Below are 26,520 nucleotides of genomic sequence, written 5' to 3'. Positions count from 1 at the left end.
GTGATGAATTCAGCAGTGTCTGAGACGATCGTCTTCTCCTCTACCTTGCTCCAAGTTATGTTTGGGGCGGGATCTCCGCCGTTAGCTTCACAGGGGATAATCAGTGATCTGCCCACATCCTGTAGATACTCAGCATGAGGGAGCTCTCTGAATGAGGGAGGGTCCTGAAAGTCAAAGAAATGTTTCAATCCTCGTATGCCAGTCGTTCCCAAACTTTTTGGCCCGTGACCCAAAACAGAAGTTAGACATTCTCCCGGGACCCAAACGAGTGAAAATAGCACATCTACAAGCTTGTAGATCTGCTATTTTCACTGCTACTTAAATAATTATTCCAATTTATGGAATTTCTTAGATTTTTATTTTATTTGTTCATGAAGTTACTGAAAAAACAAACAAACAAAAACATAGAATTTTGTTTATAATTCATGAAAAGTTTAGCTTTCTTGGGAATGTTTTTTTGACCCACAAATGGGTCCCAACCCAGTGTTTGGGAAACAGTGCCGTATGCATGGTAAGGGTTGACATGGATGAGGTCAGGATGGCTGGCCTTACAGTACCTTCAGAATGACCTGGGTTGGTTCAGACTGGCCCATGGTTCCATAACTGTTATATGCGGTACAGGTGTACATTCCCACAGCGTTGTCATTGGCTGTAGCTATGGAAACGGATCCATCAGAGCTCAACATCCATCCTGGGAACTGGACGGGATAAAAACAAAGAAGGGAGATTACATTAGAGATCCACAGAAATCTGTTCAGCTCTGATAGTGGTTCTCAATGTGGGGTCCATGCCGGGACCCCCAAGGGCCCTTAGCGGGTCCCCAACAAAACTGGTTAACATAGCACCAAATCAGTTTAAATAGTTAAACCTACACATAGGCTATTTGAAAATGGCTAGTAGCTAAATATTTTTAAAAGAGATTTGGCACCAGATGTTTTCAGACGTGGGTCCACAGACAAATACAATTTGGGGGCTCTTGACATGAGAGAAAGGAGATCCCACACACTGTCTTCACTTATGTAACAGTACAGTTTATTCGGCTACTGTGAAGACAGTGTGCGGGACCTCCTTTCTCTCATTATTCACACTGGTTGCCTGCTCCGACGCACCTGTCCCTGTAGGTGTGCAAAAGGACTATTCTCTACAAAGTTTGGGGTCCTTGACATGAAAAGGTTTGAGAACCACAGAGCTATGAGACCGTTTGGTTTTCAATAACTTACATTGTTGAGGTTCAGATGGTTGCCATCTTTGGTCCAGTTCACATAAAGAACAGGAGGATCTGCCTGGACTGGACAGACAATGATCCCCTCCATGCCTGCAGGTAAATAAGTCTCCCGGGGCATTCGGCACACTCGTGCAGGATCTAAAACAAAACCAGAGTAGTTGGAACAAGTTGAATCGGCGATTCCCAACCTGTTAAAACCTTAAATAACACATTCTGGACGGGAACCCCTTTTGGTGTTTTAAGCATTATGTTATGTATACTTAGATATTGAAAAATAGCAACTCTACAAGCTCATAGCACGGCACCAAGTGCCGTGCTACGAGCTTCCAGGGTACCTGGAACAACATATTTTCAAATACAGACTAGAAAAAGTGCCCTTCCGGGCACAGGTCTCCACCAGGTTATCCACAGATCCGTGCAGTTAGAGGTAAAAACACTTTTCGGCCAGTTATAGCGCCACCTTGAGGCTGAGTTGAAATTGTTCATGTGGCATTTGGTCCTCGGCCTAGTGGGAATGTGCGTGCACAATTTCACGGAAATCACGCGATGTGTTCATGATTTGCAGCATTTTGTTTGAAACTGAGCACTCCTGTGAACTTTGGAAGCCAATCTTAACCAATCAGGATGGAGTCTGATAAATCTGAAAGACCCGTTTCGTTGAATGGCTCTAGAGAGACTGTGTACCAATTTGCGTGATGTTTGGACAAAATCTGTAGGTGTACTGTGCAAAAACTTGTTTTGCACAAAGCGGCCTCCTGGTGGCGCTATAACAGGCCGTTCTGGAAAGTTTGGGGCAGAGGTTCATGGTTGGCATCCAGGGAGTGTGTGTGCAAAATATGGCATCGACCGGGTTAACGGTGGCCGAGATTAGCTGTTCACGGACACACGGACGGACACACGGACGGACACACGGACGGACGGACGGACACGCGGACGGACGGAGTGCAAAACATACTCTCCCCACATGCCTTCGGCCTGGTGGAGACAATAATTCTAGGGGTCCTTGACATGAAAAAGGTTGAGCACCACTGACATAGAAACATAGGTTTTTCTGAAAACCTTTTGGATTCAGAAGAATTTTTTTTAGAAGACATTTTGTTTTCATGTTTTCAATGTTTTCAAAGTGACAGCACGGTGTGTCACAGTGACACCGATAAATAGGGATTTGAAGTATACTACATGAGTTCCACTGATCCAAGCCGGAACACGATCAATTGATTTATCAATGAAATAAACATGCTCTGAAAATGCACTGTGATAAATCCCAAATGCATCGGACGGGAGCAGGTGTAACCGTGCCTGTACCGGAGCGAGAGACACTGGCAGAGGTGTCTGTCTGTACCCCCTGAACAGAATGACAATTTCCCACACATGCACAGACCCCTCTCATGGCCCCCAGACCCTCCCAAATCACCATTGCCAGTGACTGTGGAAATACCTGTAGGTGTAAGTCACAGTGTGCTCGTAAACCTCCCGACAGACTGGTATAAGACTGGTTACAGTTTTCCTATGGTCCTATGGTCACAGGTTAAAAGGGTTCATTTCCTCTTTTGTGGCAGATAGAGAAATGTAGCCATGTTGATGAATCCTACAGTGTTCTGTATGTTCTTCTGCAAATCTTGAGATAAAGTATGAGACTGAGTATATGTGCCTTTCTTGACCTGAAGTTACCACACAGTCCACTCGTCTGACCTGATTCTGATCTGATTGTTAAGTGATGGGTGTCACGCGATGGGTGGGCCACGGGCGCTTTTGAGTGGGACCTGATCCAGAAAAGGTACCACTGAGTTAAATATAACCGTGTGAAAATGACATTGTTCTTCAAAGAAAGCCCTTACGTTTTACTTTTAGTTGGGCAGAAGCAGAGGGTGGGGTCAATATCCCATTGGTTGGCATACAGGTGTAAATTCCAGTATCTTCCGGCTTGAGATCAGGGATAAGTAAAGTACCATCTACCAAGATCTTCACACGGGACTGTAGAGACCTATAGAGGGGGGGAAAGACACAAAATGCAATATGCTTTACAACTTACATTCCCTGCGAAACACGCTAAATCCGCCTTTTGTTTTATGTTTAATTCGCAGTTTTTTGATCACTTTTAAGACATACATGTTTTCCATCATCCTGCTTACTTTATATGATAAACATTCTGTCCTTGTTTCAACCATTCGTAGGTCATGTTGGAGGGGTAAGCATCGGCTTGGCACTGCAGAACGGCATCCTGGGACATGTTTAGGACAGTGTCCCCTGGGGAGATGATGATGATCGGAGGACCTATTTGACAAGTTGGGAGAGAAGAATGTAAGTTTTCCTATCTTTTAACACTGATTCATATAATGTCAATGATCCAGTCAAGAGCTATAGACAGGGGGCAGAACACAGACGTCTTTACTTTCACAGCTCATCTGAAACGTATCTTTCTAGTCTGAGACAGACGTGTACTTGAGATCACGTGATCAAGCACTGCAGCTCACTGCTCTATTGACTCAAATGACACACACAGCTGATGTCGGTCAAAGTGTATTAGCCCCTTAGCCCCATGAATGCATAGTGACGCACGCACGCACGCACACGTCTTTTGATATGTGGGGATCAATGTTGTGACTGTTGTGGCACAGACAGAGGGTCAACTGTAGGTGGCAGTATAGACTAAAGTGAGTCAGACTGTCAAATAGATGTCACACACAATAAAGATTATATTATTTATTTCACAGTAATGCAAGTTAGGAAGAAGGACAGTGGATGACGAGACTATGAATTGAAATGTAATCTGACCCATCACATAGATTGGTAAATCTATGTGATGGGTGGTGTAAGCCTCAAACTACTGCAAGGACTGCTTTTCACACCCTACTGCTCAGGTGCACCTGTATGACAGTTGGATGAACTAAGTAGGGGATTCTACCTCTCCCACATAGTTGAAAGGCACTGACCTTTGACCCGTAGTGTTGTTGAATGGGTCAGGTTCCCCTCTGAGTTGGACACGTGACATTTGTACACCCCTGAGATATCTCTTGTGACTGTGGCCAAAGACACGGTACCATTGAGCAACTAGAAGAGGGGGAGAAAAGTAGAAAAAGATGACGGGGTGAAGAAAAATGAAGCCATCAATCACTTCCTCATATGACGGTGTAAAAAATAGCGGAAATGGGTGTTCTAAAAGATCACAGCGTGTCGCGATGCTACATGTTGTGAGCTTGTAGTAAGCATGGGGAACTCTTAAAGAAGAATTGGGATTGCAAGACAGAACAATAAAATAATATATTGCATTCTTCAGCATACACCTGGTTCTAGGGGTTCAGTTTATTTTGTTTATATATTGCATTCTTCAGCATACACCTGGTTCTAGGGGTTCAGTTTATTTTGTTTATATATTCCACAGGCTTTGGTTGTGGTTTCCAGTGATACATCTAGGTGTGACTGGGAGAAGGATTGTTTGGGGCTTAATTATGGATAATATCCATTCCAGCTCTATAAATAATAGACACACTAGTGCAGTAGTGCAGGTTCTGCTCAGAGCCAAATCATCTTTGGTCCCTTATTGTTGATTAAATATCAAAGGCCTTGAATAAAATAAAAAATATTGACCCACATCCACGACTGGCTTGGATCAGTGGCATTTAATCCCTCTATTAATTCATTTGAGGGTCAACCATCTCCTTGTGCACATTGTTGGCCACACGTTTAATCTTGCAACAATGGAAATCAGAAGCTAGCCCTCTGTTCCAGCAGTGGCTTAGAGACTTGGGCAATGTGCTGTTACACATTACATTCAACCCAAAATAAACGATCTTCCTGAAAATATGTCAGCCTCTGTTGGATATGTGGTCGGTCTCCTGTGATGGAGCCCGTGCTCAAGGTGGCTTCTCAAGTGCTTGTGAACAGTATGTGTTAAGCATTCTCTCTTTCTCTGTGTATTTTCAGATCTCATCTGATACTCTTTTTGCTGGTGTTTTGTTTTTATTTAGTTCTTAGTTGTTTTTTGTTCTTTCCTGATTCTCCCTTTTGTCTTCTTTTCTTCCATTCTTTTCCACTTTCTGCCCTCCTTCATTCATTCATTCATACAGTCCTCCAATATATATATATTATATATATATATATATATATATATATATATAAGTACAGGCCATCTGACTGTTTAGCTGTCGTACCTTTATATTTTCATGAGTCTCAAGTGGGTTCTGGTCTTTATGCCAGACAACAGTTGGTCTTGGGTTGCCATGGGCTCCACAGCTGAGAGTCACAGAGTCTCCAAGCAGAACTTCCACAAAGGTTGGCGGCGTCTTGATGAACACAGGTGGCGCTAGAACAGTGGAAGGGGTGGAAACGACACTTTAGTTTCAAAGACGCTTCTGTCTAAAAGGACAATACCAGGCACTGAATTGTATTTAAATAGAACATAGCATTTTGCCTCAGAGACTCTATAAGTCTCACTTTGTAATAACCCCGTTTTTTCCCGAAGTAATGTACTGTAACGCAATACTATTTATAGTATTATTTCCTGCAGAGGACTTAAGGCTAATTGGGTGATTATCTATAATCTGATGCAACACAGGTAGGGCATTTGCCCTTTCTAGGGCAATTAGCCCAAAACCCTTACATGACTCCCACTGGAGCATCTCCTGAGGTGTGTGTGTGTGTGTGTGTGTGTGTGTGTGTGTGTGTGTGTGTGTGTGTGTGTGTGTGTGTGAGAGAAAGAGATACGTTGGCATATTATAAAGAGAATGGAGCACTGGGAATTTTGAGTGACTAGACTTTAATCCTTTGCCTTAACAAGGTAGCAAATCACAAGCAGTATTAAAAACTTTGTCAGATTAGCCATGGACCAAAACACAGACGGACGGACGGACGGACGGACGGACAGACAGACAGACAGACAGATGGACAGACATACATACATACAGACTGACAGACAGGCCCCCAACACACAACACCTCGTGGTACACTGCCCAGGAAATGCACCGTCATAGGGCCCTTCCGCTTTCTGGCCGCATGCTGCCGTGGCAGTTATAAATAAAGTGACGGTGCCAGTGTGCCACCTGTAGAGCAGGAAAAGGAACAGCGACTGTCCCCCCCACCCAGCAGGAACCCCACGGTGCTGCACCTGTGATGGAGAGGAAGGTCCACGTGCCGTTGCGGAACTCGTCTTTTTTACTCTCCAGGAGCAGGATTCTGCATTCAAACCAGCCCTCGTCCTGCAGGGTCAGCTGATCCACGCGCAGAGAGGCACCCTGGGACAGAGACACGCGGCCTGGTGGAGAGGTGAAGAGAGAGACAGAGAGAGAGAGAGCTCAGGGTCAGCACACACACACACACACACACACACACACACACACACCCAGACAGACGGGCAGAGTCAGCACATGCAGGCAGAAGGCTTACCATGCTGAGGACACAGGCATCCACAGTGTCGCACAAAGGCCACAGTCAAAGTCAAACCTCACAGCTGGCCTTTATCGCAAGCACACAGCCCCATGTTCCATCCATGGGCGTATGCTGCGGCAATGCTAGTAGCAAATATTCGACCACATATCGCATTAACGCTGCACGGAGAAGAGTTGAGCACTAGTTTGGTCCTTTGCAGAACGTTATCGCGTGTGGAACGTGGCAATTAAAGTATGCAATTAAAAAGGATGAGAAGCCAGTGACCTTGGGTTGGAAGAGTACAAACATCAATCAGTCATGGCGGCGGTAATGATGTGCAAGATGACAGCTGAAGAGCATGCCCTATAATTAAGTACATTTACTTAAGTACTGTACTGTACTACAATTTTGAAGTATTTGTACTTTACTTGAGTATTACCAATTTCCAACACTATTACTCGGATCCAAATATTGTACTTTTACTCCACTACATTTATTTTAAAATGTAGTTACTAGTTACTGTGTAGATTTGGATTATTATTTCAAAACATACATACTTCCGTCCTATACACATTTCACTTACTTTCTACTTTTGGTACTTTTAGTACATTTTGGTACCAATACTTTTGGTACTTTTAGTACATTTTGGTTGCCGGACTTTTACTTGTTACGGAGTATTTCTATATTATAAGTAAAACAATTGAGTACTTTTATCACCACTGTCAATTTCAGGCTGTCAGTTGTTTACAGCGCGGACGTAACAGCTGCAGGAACGCCATAGGAATGCTTAGGGAAAACTTTATAGCGACTAAAAAAAACGTTGTTGTGTGATAGCTTTTATGTACATGTATGCGTATTTCTGAAAAGTCTTCACCTAAAGATGCATTCCTGTGGGAAAAAGGAGAGATGCGTCACAGAACGAGCCATCTGTTTTTGTTTATCAGAGGACAGTTGGCAAAGACAATCACAGTGGCACCTGGCAGATACGCAGTATGGTTTATAAACACATGTACACACACACACACACACACACACACACACACACACACACACACACACACACACACACACACACACACACACACACACACACACACACACAAGCAAACTAAAAACAGTAGTCATACTTCAGTCGTACGACAGTGTCGCTTGCCTTGCCGGAAATAACCGATTTATCACTTGAAAAAGTGTTATTGTTGTTGAGCGACACCGTCGGTGAAGAACTGTACTATGAATTAGTCTTTATACCGCACCCTCTCCTCACCCTCTTTCTATACTTCTTACAACTCCTTGTCAGGCTTTGAAACTTGATCTGTTGGTTGCCTGGTGACTGCAGCCTGGTTTTCAGGGCACTGGAGTTACCAACCCACCCCCCCCACCACCACCACCCCCCCTTCCTTTTATTCACTTTCTCAATGAACTCTTTTTCCTACTTCAATCTCCAGCTTTGACATCATAGAGGATGCAGAAGGTGAAACTCACGCCCCAGTTTGAAAGAAAACAAAGTCACCACAGGGAGATTTCCGGTGTGCCATCAATGGCATATAGGTTTTATATATACTCTTTTGTAAAAATTGGTAAATAATTTGTAAATGTTTCTAAATGCATCTATTCATGGTAATGCACCAACCGTACAGAGAAAAATCACACCCGTGTGAAGTGAGGGGTGCTCTTATCATCATACGTCGTCATACATCTCATTCTGTCCAATCACAATTTGCGTTCTCACTTTCGTCTCCAATGTTTGTGTTCACACACTTTTGTCTTCAATGTTTGTGTTTACACAAACCCTCAAAGCTGGACATAGGAGGGGCTAGCGCCCCTCAAAAACATAAATAAAACTAATTCTGAATCGGATCTATTTCTATTTCTTACTGATTGCTGCTAACACATAGCATAGCCATAGAGGTTTAGGGAGGTCACTGATGGTAGTGAGGAGCCAGAACATTCCGTTTCCGTTGGATTCAAAGTATGGAAAAATATTTTGAGACATATTTTTAAAACCATGATGTGGGAAATTGTATTCTGATGACTGAATCTTTTCACGGTGCATCCTGCACCGTGAAAGTTCAGCACCTGAACGACAAATGACAGAATGACAAATGAACTGAACCCTCCTCAACTCAACCTTTGAACTTAAGCTGCAACAATATCACAGGAAGCACAATAGCGTCTGGGTTTTATACGCCGGGCCGTACGACAAAGTATTCAGGCCTGAGCCTCAAGAGGTATGAGACTGGGTGAAAACACCACACTGTGGTTAGAGAAGCAACAACAATGGCTAACAATTAACCCTGCATTCCTGGCTGGGCCTGTTGCTGTGCTTAATAGATGGGTTTAATGATTGACTGGCCTCAACGAGTCAACGCTAGACCCAGCCTTTGATGGGCGGTGTTCAGTTTGAGCTTCCATAAAAAAGAGAGTGCATGATTCCAGGTCAGCATCATTTAAACAACTGGGCAGGGCACCGATAGAGGAAACGTGCATGCTGATGATAACAGGTGTGGAGAAAACTTCAGGAATTTGCTCTTATCTCTGTAGAGGCTTATGAGGGCTCCTTGAGCTTTCAGGTCATTTCCTACACTCCTGAGTGGTCATTTAACTGATTGCATCAAAGTTTACCCATGCGTAAAAACTGCCCTTTATACCCTAACCCTATAAGGACTTCACGTTGTATGCAGCATGTTGCGAAAAGTGTGATTATATTGTGCAGCTTTCAATTTGGCATCCCTATTTTGGGCATGCCATTATAGACGAACATCCTTCAAACAAATTCAGAACATTTTCAAAACATTTCAAATGATGTTAACATTTCCAAAAATAGAGGAAATAGCTGATCTACAAGCTCACAATGTGTCACAACGCGATGCGTTGTGAGCTTGTAGGTCAGCTATTTTTTGTTATTTGTCGTAGGACAAAGTATATAGGGCTTAAGTGTTAGCCACGCTGAGGGCAAAGGAGAAAAACACTTTCACGTGCTGCACCACCACACACACCCACTCCCACACACTCTCTCTCTCTCTCTCTCTCTCTCTCTCATCTCTCTCACACACACACACACACACACACACACACACACACACACACACACACACACACACACACACACACACACACACACACACACACACACACACACACACACACACACACACACACACACACACACACCTAATCATCATGTGGCTATACGTTAAGCTCATTATGGCTGACGGCACCTGTTGGATTGGACTGATTCCAGTGCCTAGTTGAACCATCCAGCCCTGTGGGTCTAGAAGCACGTGGTTGTGACTGCAAACATGTTGATTTTCAAAATCCGGCGAGTGGCCCCGCCCCCTTAGTGGCCCCGCCCCCTTAGCTCTCCACGGGGGAATTCAAGTTTCATCATCAAACTCTTAACCCTTTCCCTCTGACTCCCTCCTGTCTATCACTACAAAGAGAACACCCCCCCTCTCGCACACACACACGCACACACACGTGCGCACGCACGCACACGCACGCACGCGTGCACACACACCCTTCATTCTCTCAGGTTACCATAGAGATGAGACCAAGAAAAAAACCCAGGCTGAGGGTTTAGATTTGAATTCAGTTGCCGTAGAAATACCCGACAGGGCCAAACATGGATAGGGCAGTAGGGGAGGGTGGATCACACAGGGCAGGGGGTGGGGTATGTACTGCCACAAATTTGAAAAATTACAAGCGGAGGAAAAAGACATGTTTGGATTCAAATAATGGACAAATGGCTTGTGACAAATGCAACACTGCGAGAGGCAGGAGAGAGAGCGAGATAAAGGAGAGGGAGAGAAAGAGAGGACCCTGCTTTCATTTCAGTGTGTTGATAGACAAAGGCCTTGACATGGAATGACAAATGCTTTCATTTTAATTTGGACACGCAAATCAACATGCAGCTCTGTACGTACAAAACGGATATAAATATTTCTTCCTTTGGGATATAGCAAATATCGCAAAAGACGATAAAGGACCATTAAAGTTGACAAACAACTGACCAAAATGTTAAAACAAAATGCCAGTTTCCTTCCATACGGAATTCAATGAAAGGTTACAGAGAGGTTAGGCGGAGTGTTTGAATCGATAATCCACCGTCTACAACCAATGAGAGAGCGACCTTTGTGACCCAAGTGAGCCGTAACCCTCCAGCAGACGCATTCACCCTCCCAGTCCCCCAGTGTGTGCATTAGCATACCGTCCACTACTCACACTCCTCCAGACCCACCGCCACCATTAGACTCTATGGGAGGACAAGGGAGGCAAAAACAATAGCTGCTGCTCCGTCTATCCTCCTCAATGTTTTTCCACCCAGTAGATATCACATGACAGCTCCAGTCTAGCTTAAAATGAGCCCCCTGTTCCAACAGGTCCGTGGCCAACCGAGGGTAGAAAATGGAAACGCTAATCCACTGTGTGTGCCCTCTCTTCATATTAGCAAGAGTCAGGTTCTCTCCCAGTGGGTGGCAGAGGCCAGGAATCACTCAGCGATTCACAGCGGTCCCACTGCCAGACATCTAGCCTTGTCTCGTGGTTCCTCAATAACAGTTTTTCTTTTTATGTAGCCTGCATCGCCTGGGGGCTGTACCAAGTGTAACATATATAAGAAGGACAAGGGTTTTCAAGGTTGTATTTCCCTTTGAAATGAACTCGCTCTTAGTTGTATGTAAACTCAGTGGGGCCAGGTTACATCAATGTTTTATTTTACTCACATGAATCTTCTCACCTTGGGTTGAACTTTAAGAATCACACACAGCACACACAGCACTCCCAGTACATGAGAGGTGGTGCCAGTGTATTTTACATTGCTTATCGTGTGCACTCTGAGCTGTTTTAGCTCGTTGTGTTGGAGTTTGGATTTGCACAGATAAAGCTTCGCGATAAGACTTTATTGTTGCGGGGAAACGGATTGTGATTGTGGCAGAGAGCGGTTCCCAACTCTGCTTATTGACATTTAGCAGTGCGGTGTATATTCAGCATCATATGATACAATAGCAGCAGCACCTATATGGAGGAAGACAAGATTATGCTGTACGGAGAGGCGTCAGCTCTGTTGTTCTTTGTCCATCCGTATGTTCATAAGAGAGCCAGGGCAGAGGTGCATTGTGGGATGTGTTTTTATTTGAATACAATCATAAGTCCGGGGCCAGCCCCCTGCCACTGACAGCACCCCCTCCCTCTCCCCCAAATTTCCCTCTTCCATCCTCCTGTCTCCCTAATCAGTTTAACCCTCTTATGAATAGCTCTTTGTCGTGTGATAGATTACAGTTAACTCTGTCTGCTCTCACTCTGTCCGGCTGGGTTAACCCCTGCACCAGCAAACAAACACACACACACGACGCGTACACAGTGACACACACATGTCACACACACGACACACACACACACACACACACCCACCTCACGTGGGCGTTCGACAACAGTATAGCTGCTCAGCTAAATGTTAGTAGCATGTGCAGCGACCCGATCTTTCTGTTGATTGTGTCAGGGGGATATCATCAGGGAAACAAGATTATGTACTTTGTAAAAAAGAAATAAAAAGAAAATAAACATTGATTATGGAATGAATGAGCTCATATTGGCACAAACTGTACATGTTATGAGCACATGCCTCATAAACTTTGTTTTCTTTACTACATGATGGGTTAGTTAATAATTGTCAGCTGCTAAAAACAGGTGCTATACTCGGTATATGAAGGACCATCAGGACCATCATTCCAGAGGTTTAACCACTTGAACTCTAGTGTAATCCACCATAATCCGAAGACTCACCTCTTCGAAAATTATTTTCGCTCCTATACCACCAAAATGTGGAACGCCCTACCAACAGTCATTAAGACATGCAAGCCCTTGACTCCTTCAAAACCGCTCTCAAAGGGCACCTATGGACGGCTGCAATTCGAAACTGCCCCCCGTAAAATCTGATGGCATGTTATTTAGACAGATAGCAGGTTCATTTGTTGACCTGGCACCCTATAGTTTGTATAGTTTCAACCTACAGATTTTGTTTTAATATGATGCTAGGTTCTTGTTCTGATCCTAGGGTATTTTCGGCAAAGTGAGCGCCGGTCAAGAGTAAATATATAGGGTATAAGCCTCTTCATACTCGTGCATTACTGTCGAAAATACAACAGGAAAGAGATCAACCCTACCTTTAAACATTATATAATTATCTCCCAAGAGTAGAAACATGAGCTTCTAACCGGTTTTTTCATGCCCCCACACTGACAGCCTCAGAGTCACTTTCACTGACCTGAGGCTAAGAATAGGGCTCAGTGTGTGAACACATACTGTAATAATGCACTCGATTGGAGCTGATCACCTTCTTGTGAATCTGGCCTTGTGGACACACCTAGAGCATGATGAGATGAGGTAACACAGCTTTTGTTAGAGTCAGGCGCTTTGAGCAGGAGAACATGAGATCTACAGGTCCAGCCATCCATTCTTCCCTTTTTGTGTGTGTGTGTGTGTGTGTGTGGCGTCGCTGTTTGTTGACGGTCTCCCTAGTCCAGTTGTAGCAGAAAAACTGGTTAGCAGATAAAGGTGATCTGTTTCAGCTGCCACCTTTCTGTTTGCCTGCTTTCTGTCTTTGGTGGGTGCCAAATAGAGGCATGTTTGCGAAAGCTTTGCAGTCCAATATAAAGTTTCAGTTGAGTCCGTGACTGGTCTGGGGGGATTATAGACATTGTTATTTGTTGTGTGGGAATGTGTTGGTGTGTGCATGTAGGCATGCACAGGTGCAGTGCAATGATGAACCCAGTCTTTACTCCTCATCCGGTGAAACAAGGGAGGGGCCTGCTGGGACACTTCTGGGGTGTGAGCCGTAAATGCTTGAGCCCTAGCATCCCTATTCTGGGTATGTCCAGGCAAACATTTGGCAAACATAGGCGAACATCAGCCAAATAGCGGATATACAAGTTTGCAACAAATAACAAAGCATTGCCACACGTCAAGTATTGACTGCCGAGGGACCCCAGTCAACTAAATATGCATAGGGTTGGTTAAGCCAGATTTCACTTTATATTACTCCCTGTCACAACCCAGTACCCACTATTCCAGACAGAAGAAGCACACTGTATAGTGTATATGGATTTTCCCCTGGATTTCCCCTTTAGAACCTGACTACCAGAACCCAAATATCCAATCGGCAACCCAGAAGAAGCTTCACTTCCAGATCATCAAACTAAATTATATGAAACCCATCCTATTCTTTTTGAGGGGCGCTAGCCCCTCCTATGCCCAGCTTTCCGGGTTTGTGTGAACACAAACATTGGCTTGTGATTGGCACCCCATAGCGATGATTTGATTGGCTGAGCAAAGTACATACTGAAGATAAAAAGTGAGGGCAGAAAAGTGAAGACGCCAAAAGTGATGAATGACTTTTGTGATGATTTGATTGGCTGAGCACGGATGTGATGAATGATGATGTATGATGATAAGAGCGCCCCTCACTTCACACGATAGCCTTTATCAATAGCATACAGTTTGGGGCAGCGGTGGCCTACGGGTTAGAGGAGCGCCCTTGTTGCCGAAAGGTTGCCAGTTCGATTCCCTGTACAGAAAGATCTGGTTCAGGAAGTGATTGGTCGTCACTCACCCAACACCGCTGAAGTGCCCCTGAGCAAGGCACTGAACCCCCAACTGCTCCAGTGGAGCTGCTTAGTGGCCAACAGTATAAGACTGTGGTTGTACTGGTCAGCTCCCAGGTTTGTATGTGCGTTGTGGCAAACCAGGGGAAACAGCCAGGCCTATTCCCCACAGAAGGAGGCTGGGGGAGGTGATAGAGGGAGTATTCAGTATTTTAGCTGTGACGTGAGCGCCCCCTCCTGAGATACTTCCGGGTCCTACTTTTGTGTCGCTTTTGTGTCCCCCATAGAGTTATACTGTGACGCTCCGTCGGACTAAATCTGAGACGAAAACAACCACGAAAGTCTCATTTTACCGCTTTCCTCGCAACAACAAAGCTGCGCTGCTCTCCCAAATCTGGCTGTGACAGGCCGTGATATTATTGTTGTCATGTACAAAACATTAATAATTCTACTCGAGTTGGAAGCATTAAGACCCATTTTAACCCTCAATGGCTTCCTTTCTGAAGAATAACGTCATTGTAAAAAGATTCACGCGTTTAGATATGCTATTTACAATGAGATGCGGACGGGAGCTGGTGCCACTTGGACCCGGACGTAACGCAGCACTACAAAATGACGTCGGACTTAGGCCTGGGCTATACGTCTCTAGGTTTTTATAAAACGGATATTTTCGTACTCCGTTGTCGTATGGGCAGGGGCCCATACGACAAAGATATCTGTGTCCACACATACAACCCAAAACTATTTTTGACTCCAACAAGCATGCCAGGCCAGTAGGTGGCGACCGTGGCGATAAGAAATATGTAACGCAATAGAAAAATGTTCTGAGCATGCGCGGTGAGCTGGTTTCCCAATAGATCCCCCCACGTAACCCAGTAGTACTAAAAACAAAACAAACAAGGCATGCAGACAGGACTCCGTCTAGTGAGCAACTTTGGAACTCACCTTCTAATATAAACACAAACCCCATTTTCTCAGCTGACGCGCTAGCCTAGTGGACTACTATGCACACTTGTAATCTATGGTTTGCTTCGCTTCGCTGGTTCGTGCCCCACTGCAGCCACTGTTTTTACAACCGCAGACTTTTTAATAGTTTTTGGATTAAGGTTGCATTAAAAAGACTGGATTAAGGTTGGTGAACGATGTGTTGCTCCCCTGCTTGCATACATAACCGCAAGCAGGGGAGCAACGCATCCTTCACCAACCTTTTTTTTTTTTTTAAGATATTTTTTTGCGGCTTACGCCTTTTATTGATTTTTGAAGGGACAGACAGTAGGCTGACAGGAAACGGGAGAGAGATGGGGGGATGACATGCAGTAAAGGCCGTGTCGGGTCCGGGAGTCGAACCCGCGGCACACTGCGACTGGATTACCAGTCCGGTGCCCAGACCGTTACGCTACGGCCTGGGCTCCTTCACCAACCTTAATCCAAAAACTATTAAAAAGTCTGCGGTTGTAAAAACAGCGGCGGCAGTGGGGCGCGAACCAGCGAAGCGAAGCAAAGCATATATTTTCTTTGTCTGCGTAGTAGTCCACTAGGCTAGCGAGGCAGCTGGAAAAATAGGGTTTGTGTTTATATTAGATGGTGAGGATCCGCCCGCACGGGTGGCGCTAGCTGCCATCGTGTTTGTTGTCGTTTCTATGGTAACCTCACGTTCACCCCGCGCCACCACTACATGCGCGACTAGGGAGGTGACGTCATCCTTCCTCAAAAACTCTGTTTCGCATGACTACACAGCTCCACCATCCGGATCTTTTCGAAAATCTCCACTTATTTATCCGTTGCCAAAAACCTCCGTTTGAGTGGCCGAAAACGCCGTTTGCGTCTGGCTGAAAGGCCCAAACGCACATAGAAATGTGCGTTTGAAAAAACACCCAGAGTCGTATAGCCCAGGCCTAAAATACTAAATATCACCCTGTACAGGTATTGCAGCCAATGGAAGCCTGGACATGGACGCACCTGCAGCCAGTAAGGCAATCAACAGAAGCTTTTAAATAGCCGACGCCCAAGCTGCCTGGTGAGTCAGTTTGGACTAATGGAGGAGTGAGGAAGCAGGAATCCCTCTGTTCATGAGGAGGCTGGTATGAAGGATATCTCACAAGTGAGTACAAGATTTAACTCAAACCTTTGGACCCACTTGGATGTGCTGTGTGTGTATTGTGGCTCACCTCGTCTCGTTCTCTCTCCCTCCCTCCTAGGCCGACTGAACTCCACAAGGGAGAGCATACAGCACTCTCCCCCACCTGAATACATTAGTCACTACAGTAGCTCTCTCTCTACAGCATAGAAGCCCAAGCCCCTGACAGGAGGAACCCTAAGTTGATGTTTTGCCCCGTTTTCCCCTTTTCCTAATAAGTTAATAAAAGACAATTTAACTTACATGTTGAATTAGCCCCTCTCGGGACCCTACATAAAACTTTTCTGACATTTTGATGAGTTTTACGTTGGGTCCCTTATCAGAACTATATTTTCGTATGGAAATTCCGATACGCGGAAGTGAAGATTCTCTCTAAAATAGGATCTGCGCCATCTGACGGGATTATTTTCCTTGAGTTATTCTGAATTCGGTAACTTTAAGTAGCTATACATCCCGCTGCGAATATCTCCTGTGGCGCGGAAGCCGTTAAGTATTTTTAATCTTTGTTTGACCGATTTGGTCGCTTTATTTCTTCTTGTTTGTTTACCGTTTATTGTACCGCCTCCCGGTGTGCGGTTGGCTTGTGAGGCTACGTCCCTGCCTCTGATCTGCTGTGTCATAGCTATAGCGCCACTAGCTAGCCAGATAGGCGGTACAATGAGGTGTCAATAAACAAGGAAGGAAAAGAAGAATCCAAGCTTCCAAATCGGGCAAACGTATATTAAAAATACTTAACGGCTTCCGCGCCACAGGAGATATTCGCAGCGGCATGTATGGGTACTTATACTTTACATATTCAGAAAGCCTCACACTGAAGAATATCGTCAAAGAGCGCGGGGAGCCGGTAAACATGGAGTAAATGTTTTAAACAGGTGGCATGGACGACGTGCAACAGGACCCAATGCTATCTGAGTCGTCCAAATGTCAGAAACTTCAGTAGCATTTGGGTTCTGCTTGGAGGGCTAATGTTGAATCTGACTGAGCCTCTTATTTTATTGTGAATCTAGCCTATTCTCCCCTGGGTTGCCACAGCGTGTGTTTCTATGTTCAGGGCGTTGCTGAAAATGAGCGCTCAGTTACTACCCTGGGTAAAAAAAAGAAAAAAACAGTAGGTAAGACAGGAAATGGAAAGCTCACAACGTGACACAATGCAACAATGTTATGAGGAATTATATCAAACCATAATAAAAATGTGGCTTGCTGAAAATAACTTAAAGTAAAAAAAGTATAAACTGCGCTATAGGGGTGACTTCCAGCCACATCTCTACCAATTTCCCTCAACAGAAGAAATATTTGATCTATATGACACTACTGTAAGCAGTCCTGGCACCACAATCATGTAGCCGCATTTTGCAACTCTAGATTTTTTAATAATGGGATGAATCTAGAGTTGCAATACCCTCCATTGACTCCCCACTCATCCAATTTGGTTTGCGATCTGCTTGTCTTAAACGACGTTAAACTCACAAACATTGCAGCTGTAGTCCAAGCTTGAATTATCCTCTTTCAATCTGCCGAGCTTGTTTTTCATAAAAATCCACCGTAGAGATGTTATTAGCTACTTTCTGTCAAGAAATTCTGTGCAGGTGATTCTTTTTCTAAGTGCTGGAGTTTGGAAGCACTCGTCATATGTCACTGAATGGTCCTGCGTACCACCTGTTTTGAATTTGCACATAATGCAGGAGGCAGCAGCACGACCTGTTAACAAAAACGAGTGCTTCCAAACTGCAGAATCACCTGCAGAGGATGTCTTGACAGAAAGTAGCTCATAACAACTCTACGGTGAAAAACAAGCTCGGCAGATTGAAAGATGTTGCAATGTTGGTGAGTTTAACGTCGTTTAAGACAAGCAGATCACAAACCAAATTGGATGAGTGGGGAGTCAATGGAGGGTATTGAAACTCTAGATTCATCCCATTATAAAAAGATCTAGCGTTGCAAATTGCGGCTACACAATCATGGTGAGGCGGCTCTGAGATATTTTCTCAACAAATACAACTAGAACAGAGCCTATTAGTGTCCAAAAGGTATCTATCTACCAGAGGATCACAAAGACTGTGCAGGTAGTCGTGCCCCTAAAAACTGTGTATATATATATAAAACAAGCATTTTGGCATCTGCCACTTGAATTAAGGTGAGGGCCTGTCAGTTCAATTACACAATGCAATACTGTGTTTTCAATAGTTTTGCACACAAGTTATATATAAAAAAGACATACCAATTAAAAATGTCCCCATCTATTTCCCATTCCAAGTCTGTTTGTGTTAAATTTCAGAAATGGGATAATATTTGTGGGTAGATCTTGATGAGCTGGTCATTTTGAAAGTAGCTCTCAAGTTAAAAAGAAAAAGTGTGCCCTGCCCTGTGACAACATATCAGAACGTGTCAGAATGGGCCTTGCTGCTCTTCTTTGCCTTGGGCTGACTGATGTTCAGCCTCCGGGGCATGGAGGCTGGAAGAGGGATGTATGCATTGATACCTCCCTGATTCCCACTAGAACTCTAGCATTACAGACAGTTGAAGTACTTAGACAGACTGGTGTCTAATGGGGTCAATAGAAGGACACTGTGACAGAAACGCAGCCGACACTCTTTGACCACCGAGTGCAATCTCAAATACACCTGATATCGCTATCATGCAATTGAAGGTTAAATGTACTGTATGACTGAGATGCATTCCCCTTGTCAAAGACACGGCTTCTCATTGATTCTTTTCATGTCTCCTTCTAAAAGTGTCTCAGACAGCATAGAAAGACATCTTACACATTTTTAAATACTGTAAAATAAAATCTGTTTAAGTGACGAATTGGATGAATTAGCAGTACAATTCCTTGTAATAATGACATCGTTTACTTTCATGTTTCTCAAAACTGTCGAACTTCACTGCATAAAATCCTTGCTTTCTGATCCCTAAACGGAGACAAGCCAGGACACGGATCAGGAAAGGGCTGCCTACCACCACTGTCTTGTGGTTACATCTGAAATCCCCCCCCCCACATTTTAATTTGAGGGCAGCATACATTAGAGCCACCGCGCTGACACGCTTCACATGCCACCATCTGCTTCCAGTGTACAGTCAGAGATATGAGGATCTGAAGCAGACATGAGGGCTAATGCGCACAGCAGACAAGTGCTCATGCCAGGTGGTTATGACCAAAAGTATCATGGCATCAAAAAGCACCTTCAACTCCAACTAAGAGCATGTCTGTATAATGTTGTTTACGCCATTATGGCTGTTGTCAGATGAGTGCCCTTAAACAATGGCACGTTTATCGAGCTACGGGATTGTTAGCACGTCAGGCGCCTGTTTGTGGTTCCTCACTGGCCCCTGTAGAGGTTCAGTGTGGTCCCTGAATGCGAGACCTATTCATGTGTTTTCTGACGACTTGTTTTTCATGATGCCACTTTCTTGGCCAAGATTCTCTTGAAAATGGCAGCGGGGCTTCTTGGTTCAACAGAGTTTAAATAAGATGCAACTTTGAAAACTGGCATTGAAGCGTTGTTACTATAGTCTCGATGACCTAGATGGGGTGGGTATGGGATTTTGGGTGCCCTATTAGTCTTGGTAGTATTGTTGGCCGTGGCAGAGGAAGGGGTGGCCCTCTTTGTCTTTTGTTCTCATGTAGACAATGATGGGATTATGGTACATCAGTAAGAAAACTGTGTTAGTCCCTATGCTTCATCTATCCTCCTTCCAGCAAAAACAATCTTACTGGGTCAGCCCTCGGAATACCAATAAAATACTGTCATCAGACCACCAGCCCCCACCTCCACCCACCCAGCCTTCCCTAGTTTAACCCCACTCTCTTTAATCCAGACCCACTCCCTTCCATCTCTAACACACACACACACACACACACACACACACACACACACACACACACACACACACACACACACACACACACACACACACACACACACACACACACACACACACACACACACACACACACACACACACACACAGCGTGCCTAGTGCCCCTGTCTTTCCTGCCCCACCCCCCCTTAACAGCCTCCATTAAAATGCATCCATTCTCGCCCATCCCCTCTCCCCCTGCATTACCTCTGCAGTCTGGAAACACACAGACAGACAACACTAAACACTCTCGGTAATAACAGGGCTGCTGTTTAGGATGGATTACCTATATGGGGGCATTGTTTCCAAAACGCCCCCAACCACCCAGCATTCATAAATACCACTGTAGCCCCCTTTTCCCTACCCCTCCTGCTCTCCCCCCACAGCAGTACATAACTCACATTCCCAGCCAGTACACTTCAAGGAAAGGAAAATACATCTTCTTTAAGGGAAAACATTGAATGATTTTGCACAAGCACCCCAATACCTTCCCCTGAAATCACTTGAGCCGTAATCAAATTAATGTCTCCGTTTGAGGTTGAACTCCTTTTGAGGGACACAGACTGTTATGCTATTCAAATTCAAAATTAAAAAAATAATATATATATATATATATATATATATAGGGCTTAAGTCACAAGTGTTTAAAGCACTACATGAGTGTCTCGATGAATTGAATATACAGGACCGCAATGGAAACAAGCCCTTAGGGCTTTCTGTGTTATCCTTTTAGCACAATTATATAATCTCACTGTACTATTTGCAAACGGTTAACAAGTATCCTGTTGCCTGGCTGTATTACCCAGATGGACAAAATATTTGATTGCAGAAAGGTTAGAACTTTCAATGAAGTTACATGTTATGTAACTGTGTATTATGTGTAGTTTTAAATCATTTATGGGAGCTTGTGATTGACTTCACCTGACAGGACTTACCCTTGTAATTTGGGTGGACACGTGGAGCATAAACTCCAAATTTGATGAGGATGGGAACGTTGTACCCGAGGCGCACCCACTCCACCACATGCAGAGGGAAGAGGTTTGGGCTGGTGGCTTCTTTGGAAGAGGGGCTGAGACTGCAGGCCAACTCTGCAGAGCTCCCAACCCGAGCCTGGACCAACGACGCTTCACCTCGCGACACACCTGTGGTGGAAACAGCATATCAATCATGGTTTAAACATTTACCGATTGAATAGCAGGCAGTAAACACTGGAACAGCCATGGACAAATGCATAAATCAAGATTCACGAGCGTCCAAATATCTAGAAAATGTGGAAGTATTTAGCACAGAGCCTGAGAGACCAGACCATGACTAGCATTTTTTTGGTTACTTGTTGCGAGTGGAAATGGTCATATTTCCTATGCTGGGAACGGATCGTAAAACTGTGAGGGTGGGGGAAGACAGGAGAAGCAGTCAGGGGCTGATACTTTGGCAATGTGTTGCTCAACAATAATAACTTATTGTTAACTGAAACAAATGTCCACACATAGCGTCATATTGTGTGTCACACACGGCACAAATCACATGACACTTTGTCACGAATCCGAATCATAAATCAGGCTTAAGACAGACGAACAAACTGAAGGGATGAGTTCAAACAGTGAGCTCAAACACATCTGTTTTGAACTGCATGCATGGCAGTGGCTGTGATCTCCCTGGCTTGTTTTCTGTTGAAACCCAATACTGAAAGGTCATGTAAAACAACGATGCTCCATTTGGTGTCAGTTCAAAACCTTGAAGATTATTGCAATCCCATTAGCTACACCTGTGTGTGTGTCTCTCTCTGCTTTATTGGCATAAGATACATACCAAAGCAATTATGAAATTAAATGAAATGTATTTGAATCTCTCTCCATCTCTCTCGCACGCACGCATGCACGCACACTGTCTGTCTGTCTGTCTGTCTGAGATGTCTTGTGAATGTGTGACATATTGGGTGCTGGTGTTTGCTCTGCAATTCATCTGGCCTGCTGATTACGCTCTAATCTCTGGGGGTGGGGTGGATTCCCTGATGCAGGACAGTGGGCGAGGGGGGGGGGCCTCTCAGGACAGCAGGCACACTGCTCACTACCCCCTGGGGTACACAGACACACATGGTGTGCGGACCTGCACAATCCCTTCCCCCCCTAGAAGCATGCCTTGGGTTGGGGGCAGCTAGCATAAATCCCAGATTGATCTTAATCCAGACGCAGTTATTCAAGTAGGTTTTATCCCTATCCTCTGTCATTCACTTGCATTTAATACGCCCACCCCAGCCCCTCCTCTTCACTTTCGCCATTCAAGCCAAAGAAGTTGACTGTGCCAGACACAGCACATGCGTCATCAACATACGACCACTACTCTTTAATGCTTTGTCAGAAGACTATAGACAAGGGATGTGGGTTTCTTTGAAATGAGTAAGCAATGGACTTTTGGCAAAGCAAAGACACACAAAAGCTGAGGAAAAGCCCAACCTTATGGCTTGAAGGACTCAGAAGGAGTGGGGGGTTGGCTGCTAGCTGACCCCAGCGAGGAAAACATTTCACATACGCCTCACATACTGTATTTGTATGGCAAACAGGGTCAGAGGCACGCAGTGGCTGTATGTATTTGATATATTATGTGTCACAGTGAAATTGAGAAATTAGTGTTTTTGGACTGGCCGGTCAGTCAATTTAAGAAAAAGGGGACACTGATGGGAGGAGGAGCGCCTGTTTTGTTTGTTGCAACAAGGTATGCATTTCCAACAGCAAGGCCATGAGGCTCATGAGATGCACCTCCTGGTGCACCGTTCGAGTTGGCAAGCCGTAGTGGACGACTGGACGTTATAGTTTATTGCTTGATTGAATCTGCAGAGTAGTATCAAAAGTTAAAAACGTATTGTTGAAGAAAATGCAAAATGGCGGGAAACGTAATTAGTAGTTAATATGATCCAAGGATTAATTTATTTTAATTTTGATTGTACGACCTAGGGGTCAAGTGCTATAGGCCAAAACGTAAAGCAGCCTGTTATAGTGCCACCATAGAGGCCTTAGCCTACCTGGAGTGTGCCCAAACCACACCAAAGGGTCGAGACGGGACGAGACGGTTTTAATGTCCGTCCCAGCGGTGTGATATGTCCTGTTGCACGTCGACCGACATCGACCCAAGTTGACCCAAGTGATTCAACTGGTTCAATTCAATGGCCCAAACCACACCAACGGGTCGCCATGCATCTATCTGTGGTTTGGGCTTTAGGTTTGACACTGATCGGTCGGCCCAACAGTGTCCGAGAATAGCTGCACACAGACAGACATACACTCGGACAGGGGTGAAAATATAATCTCTGGGTTTGGCACCTGGTGGAGATAATGATAAATGCAGGAATGCAGTATCGTATACTTACTTAGCAGACAGAGGGCTACAGCAGTAGTGACAACCAGCAGCCACCGTCTGTCCAATCCCATGGCCGTCCCTCACACTCCCTCACACATCTTCCGACCTGAAACACAACATCACACACTCCATTTAGTCCATTTAGAGTTAACTTAATTCTATCTGAGTCAGTGCATTCAGACCTCAGTGCCCCATAAGGACAACTCTTCTCAGACAAATGTAATCTTTTAAATTGAGTTGACACATTTTCTCATAATCCAGGAACCAAACTACAGTCCATTCCAGCTGCACTTCATGGTTAACAGATAACTATATAGTTTGAGTAATCGCAAATTGCATGTCTGCTCTTGGTTGGATTAAGGAAAATAAGCTATTCCACCTTCTGCTATGAGCAAGCAGTTGGGCGTGTGCATGTTGTAGGGATGTGCATTCATGTGACTGCATATTCTTCCGATTTTATTTATTTATATGCACCTCACAGTATGTATAGTTGTATGTATAGTCTTATTATGTAACTTTCCCCCTTTTGTTTCTTTCTCTATTCTTTTGACACAGATACAGTACATTGGGAGCTGAAGATATTGTTTTTCACCCACTCCTTTACACCTGTAAAGTTGTGATTGTGAGCATATAGTTGACGTGAGTGAAGTGTGTGTGTGTGTGTGTGTGTGTGTGTGTGTGTGTGTGTGTGTGTGTGTGTGTGTGTGTGTGTGTGTGTGTGTGTGTGTGTGTGTGTGTGTGTGTGTGTGCATGCGTGCGTGCGTATGTGTGTGTGTGCTTCATGCACTCCCCCTGGGAGTCTATATGGAACAGATCAGCGTGCTGCTGCTGTTCAGCTCATTAACTAACTAGGTATTATCTCACGCTAAATAGACCATGCATCGATCAGCAATGGACAGGTGACATACAGGACAGGCCTGTGTGCTCGTTACCTTGTTGAATTAAATTGGATTTGAGGCACACATTTAAGCTTTTCCCTTTAAATAATAATTGAATGACCCTGCGTGCTTCTTCACTATTCTCCTCACTCCACTTAGTATAGTTCTTATTACTTGAAGTTAATTAAATTTACGTAAGAGAGAGGCTTGTGGGATGTTGCTGACACAGCCAAGGATGCCTTTTGGACCAGACTCACTAAATCATGATGTGACACATTTAGTCTGAGCAGCAATCACTGCAGATAAGCATACAAATATCCCTAAATAGATTGCTAGAAATATATACTTTAGTACTACTAACTACATACTGCTGTGCAGTGCTCAACCATGAGACTGGTGCCAGTGGCACTGCCACTGGGGTTCGTGCTGAAGTTTGCAGTCATTCAATCGAAGTCAAAGTGCAGTAGGGTGTTAGCAGAAACTGGCTCAATAATAAAGCCAAGTGGACATGAAAAAGATAACCATCAAAAATGTTCTGCTCCCCTTTTAACTGTAATATTAGTTTGCACCCGTGCAAACGAAACTATCCTTGACGTGACTGCACACCACACTGGCAATGGTAAGTGAAATCCAAAGCAATGAGCTAAAACTGCTCACTTAATCACTTTTTATTTTGGCCAACATAAAGTACTTTTTTGTGCTACGTTCTGTTTACAATGATGCAAACCGTACTGTATATGCATACAGTATACTGTATATGCATTTCCGCCCCTACCTAAAAGCCCAAACTAACTTTCAGCTAGGCTGTGGCATGTTTAGTTCACCTCAAGCCAAGATGACGGAAGGAGAGCCTTTGGTCAACATGAAAAGTAAAACCAATTCAGTTGTTTGGAAACACTGAAAGGTAAAAAGAAAAAAAAAGAAAAAACTATTCAGCTGTTGGGAAACAAATACTATACAAGATTTATTACACAGCGGCGACTGCACCACCGGACGGAAATTCAAATACAAAGTGGTCTATGACCAAAACGGAAATCAAAGGAACTGTTCAATAAATGCGGGCACTTGGGTAGCACAGAGGTAAAGTATCTGCCCTGCTCAGCACCCCAGAGTCAGGGTTTCTGTTCAGACGATTTGACCCGGAGGTTGCTCATTATATTCATTCTGACCCATTAGTCAAATATAAATGTTAGGTTAGTTGTTATTGTGAGGTTAGGGTTATGCTTAGTTATAATGAGCACCGCCGGAACAATGGTACTTCGGACTAATGGCATGGCACCATTTGGTCAAGCGTCTATACAAACACTAATGGACATGTTCGGAGGAGGGAAGCTGATCTTTGTCTATGACTAAACTGGGGAGAAAAAGGGGTAAAAATCATTGGCTAAATCTAAAAATCTATAAATGCACGATGTTTCCAAAGTCAATGAGTAAAAGAGGGTACAATGATGCGTGTGAGATATTCATACCCAGAAGTTATGCTGGAAGTGGGAACGCCTACTGAGTGCCAAAAAGCTATTTTCTGACCTCCAAACAGAAAGGTGCTACCTGATTGCATTTAACAACATTAAACTCACTTGGCCACTCGATTTGCCACTCACTTTATGCATGTGCAATTGCCATAATTGAGCAGTACATAAACCATATTTGGGTTCATAATAAAACTCAAGTACTGTAACTTCGTCACACCAGAACATATGACAGATCCACGTAACAAGAATACACACACAGGCGTTCACCCACAGAGAGTAAGCTTATTACACAGGAAGCCAGGAATGGGGGAGGGGGGGGGGGGTTCTACAGGTGCAATGGAGGCAGACGACAACCAGGTTATTTCCTCAGGCAGCAGAGGAAGACAAGAGAGCACTTAAATGACATATAAACAGAGAAGGCCTCAAGAGGCATCTCACTCAGAAGAACATATGGAAACAAGACTTAGCTTTCACAAATAATTCACTTCAGTGGAGATGATTTTCAATTTCCACTACTTTTACTTCTACTCCACTACATCTCAGAGGCAAATATTGTACTTTTACTCCACTACAATTATTTGAAAGCTTTACTAGTTAGTAGTTACTTTAATTTTGATTATTGTTACAAAACTAA

At 44.3% G+C, this 26,520-nt stretch overlaps 1 protein-coding gene across 2 annotated transcripts in view; it reads right to left on the bottom strand.

Moving 5' to 3' along the window:
* Positions 1-23,644, bottom strand: part of igsf9b (immunoglobulin superfamily, member 9b) — a 33,911-nt gene extending 10,267 nt beyond the window's left edge. For both annotated transcript variants that reach the window (XM_083784618.1, XM_083784619.1), the window contains exons 1-10: positions 23,547-23,644; positions 21,118-21,324; positions 6,330-6,476; positions 5,377-5,528; positions 4,159-4,276; positions 3,358-3,499; positions 3,064-3,209; positions 1,221-1,363; positions 558-698; positions 45-164 (exon numbers count right to left, since the gene is read on the bottom strand). In XM_083784618.1, the coding sequence (XP_083640744.1) occupies positions 45-164; positions 558-698; positions 1,221-1,363; positions 3,064-3,209; positions 3,358-3,499; positions 4,159-4,276; positions 5,377-5,528; positions 6,330-6,476; positions 21,118-21,324; positions 23,547-23,607 (1,377 nt within the window). In that variant the 5' untranslated portion in view covers positions 23,608-23,644. The remainder of the gene's footprint in view (positions 1-44; positions 165-557; positions 699-1,220; positions 1,364-3,063; positions 3,210-3,357; positions 3,500-4,158; positions 4,277-5,376; positions 5,529-6,329; positions 6,477-21,117; positions 21,325-23,546) is intronic.
* Between the last annotated feature and the right edge of the window lie 2,876 nt (positions 23,645-26,520).

Source organism: Protomyctophum parallelum, assembly GCF_964188405.1.
Source record: "Protomyctophum parallelum genome assembly, chromosome: 15".
Classification (NCBI taxonomy): domain Eukaryota; kingdom Metazoa; phylum Chordata; class Actinopteri; order Myctophiformes; family Myctophidae; genus Protomyctophum; species Protomyctophum parallelum.
The sequence above is the reverse complement of the archived record's forward strand: the minus strand, read 5'-3'. Positions and strand labels throughout refer to the sequence as shown.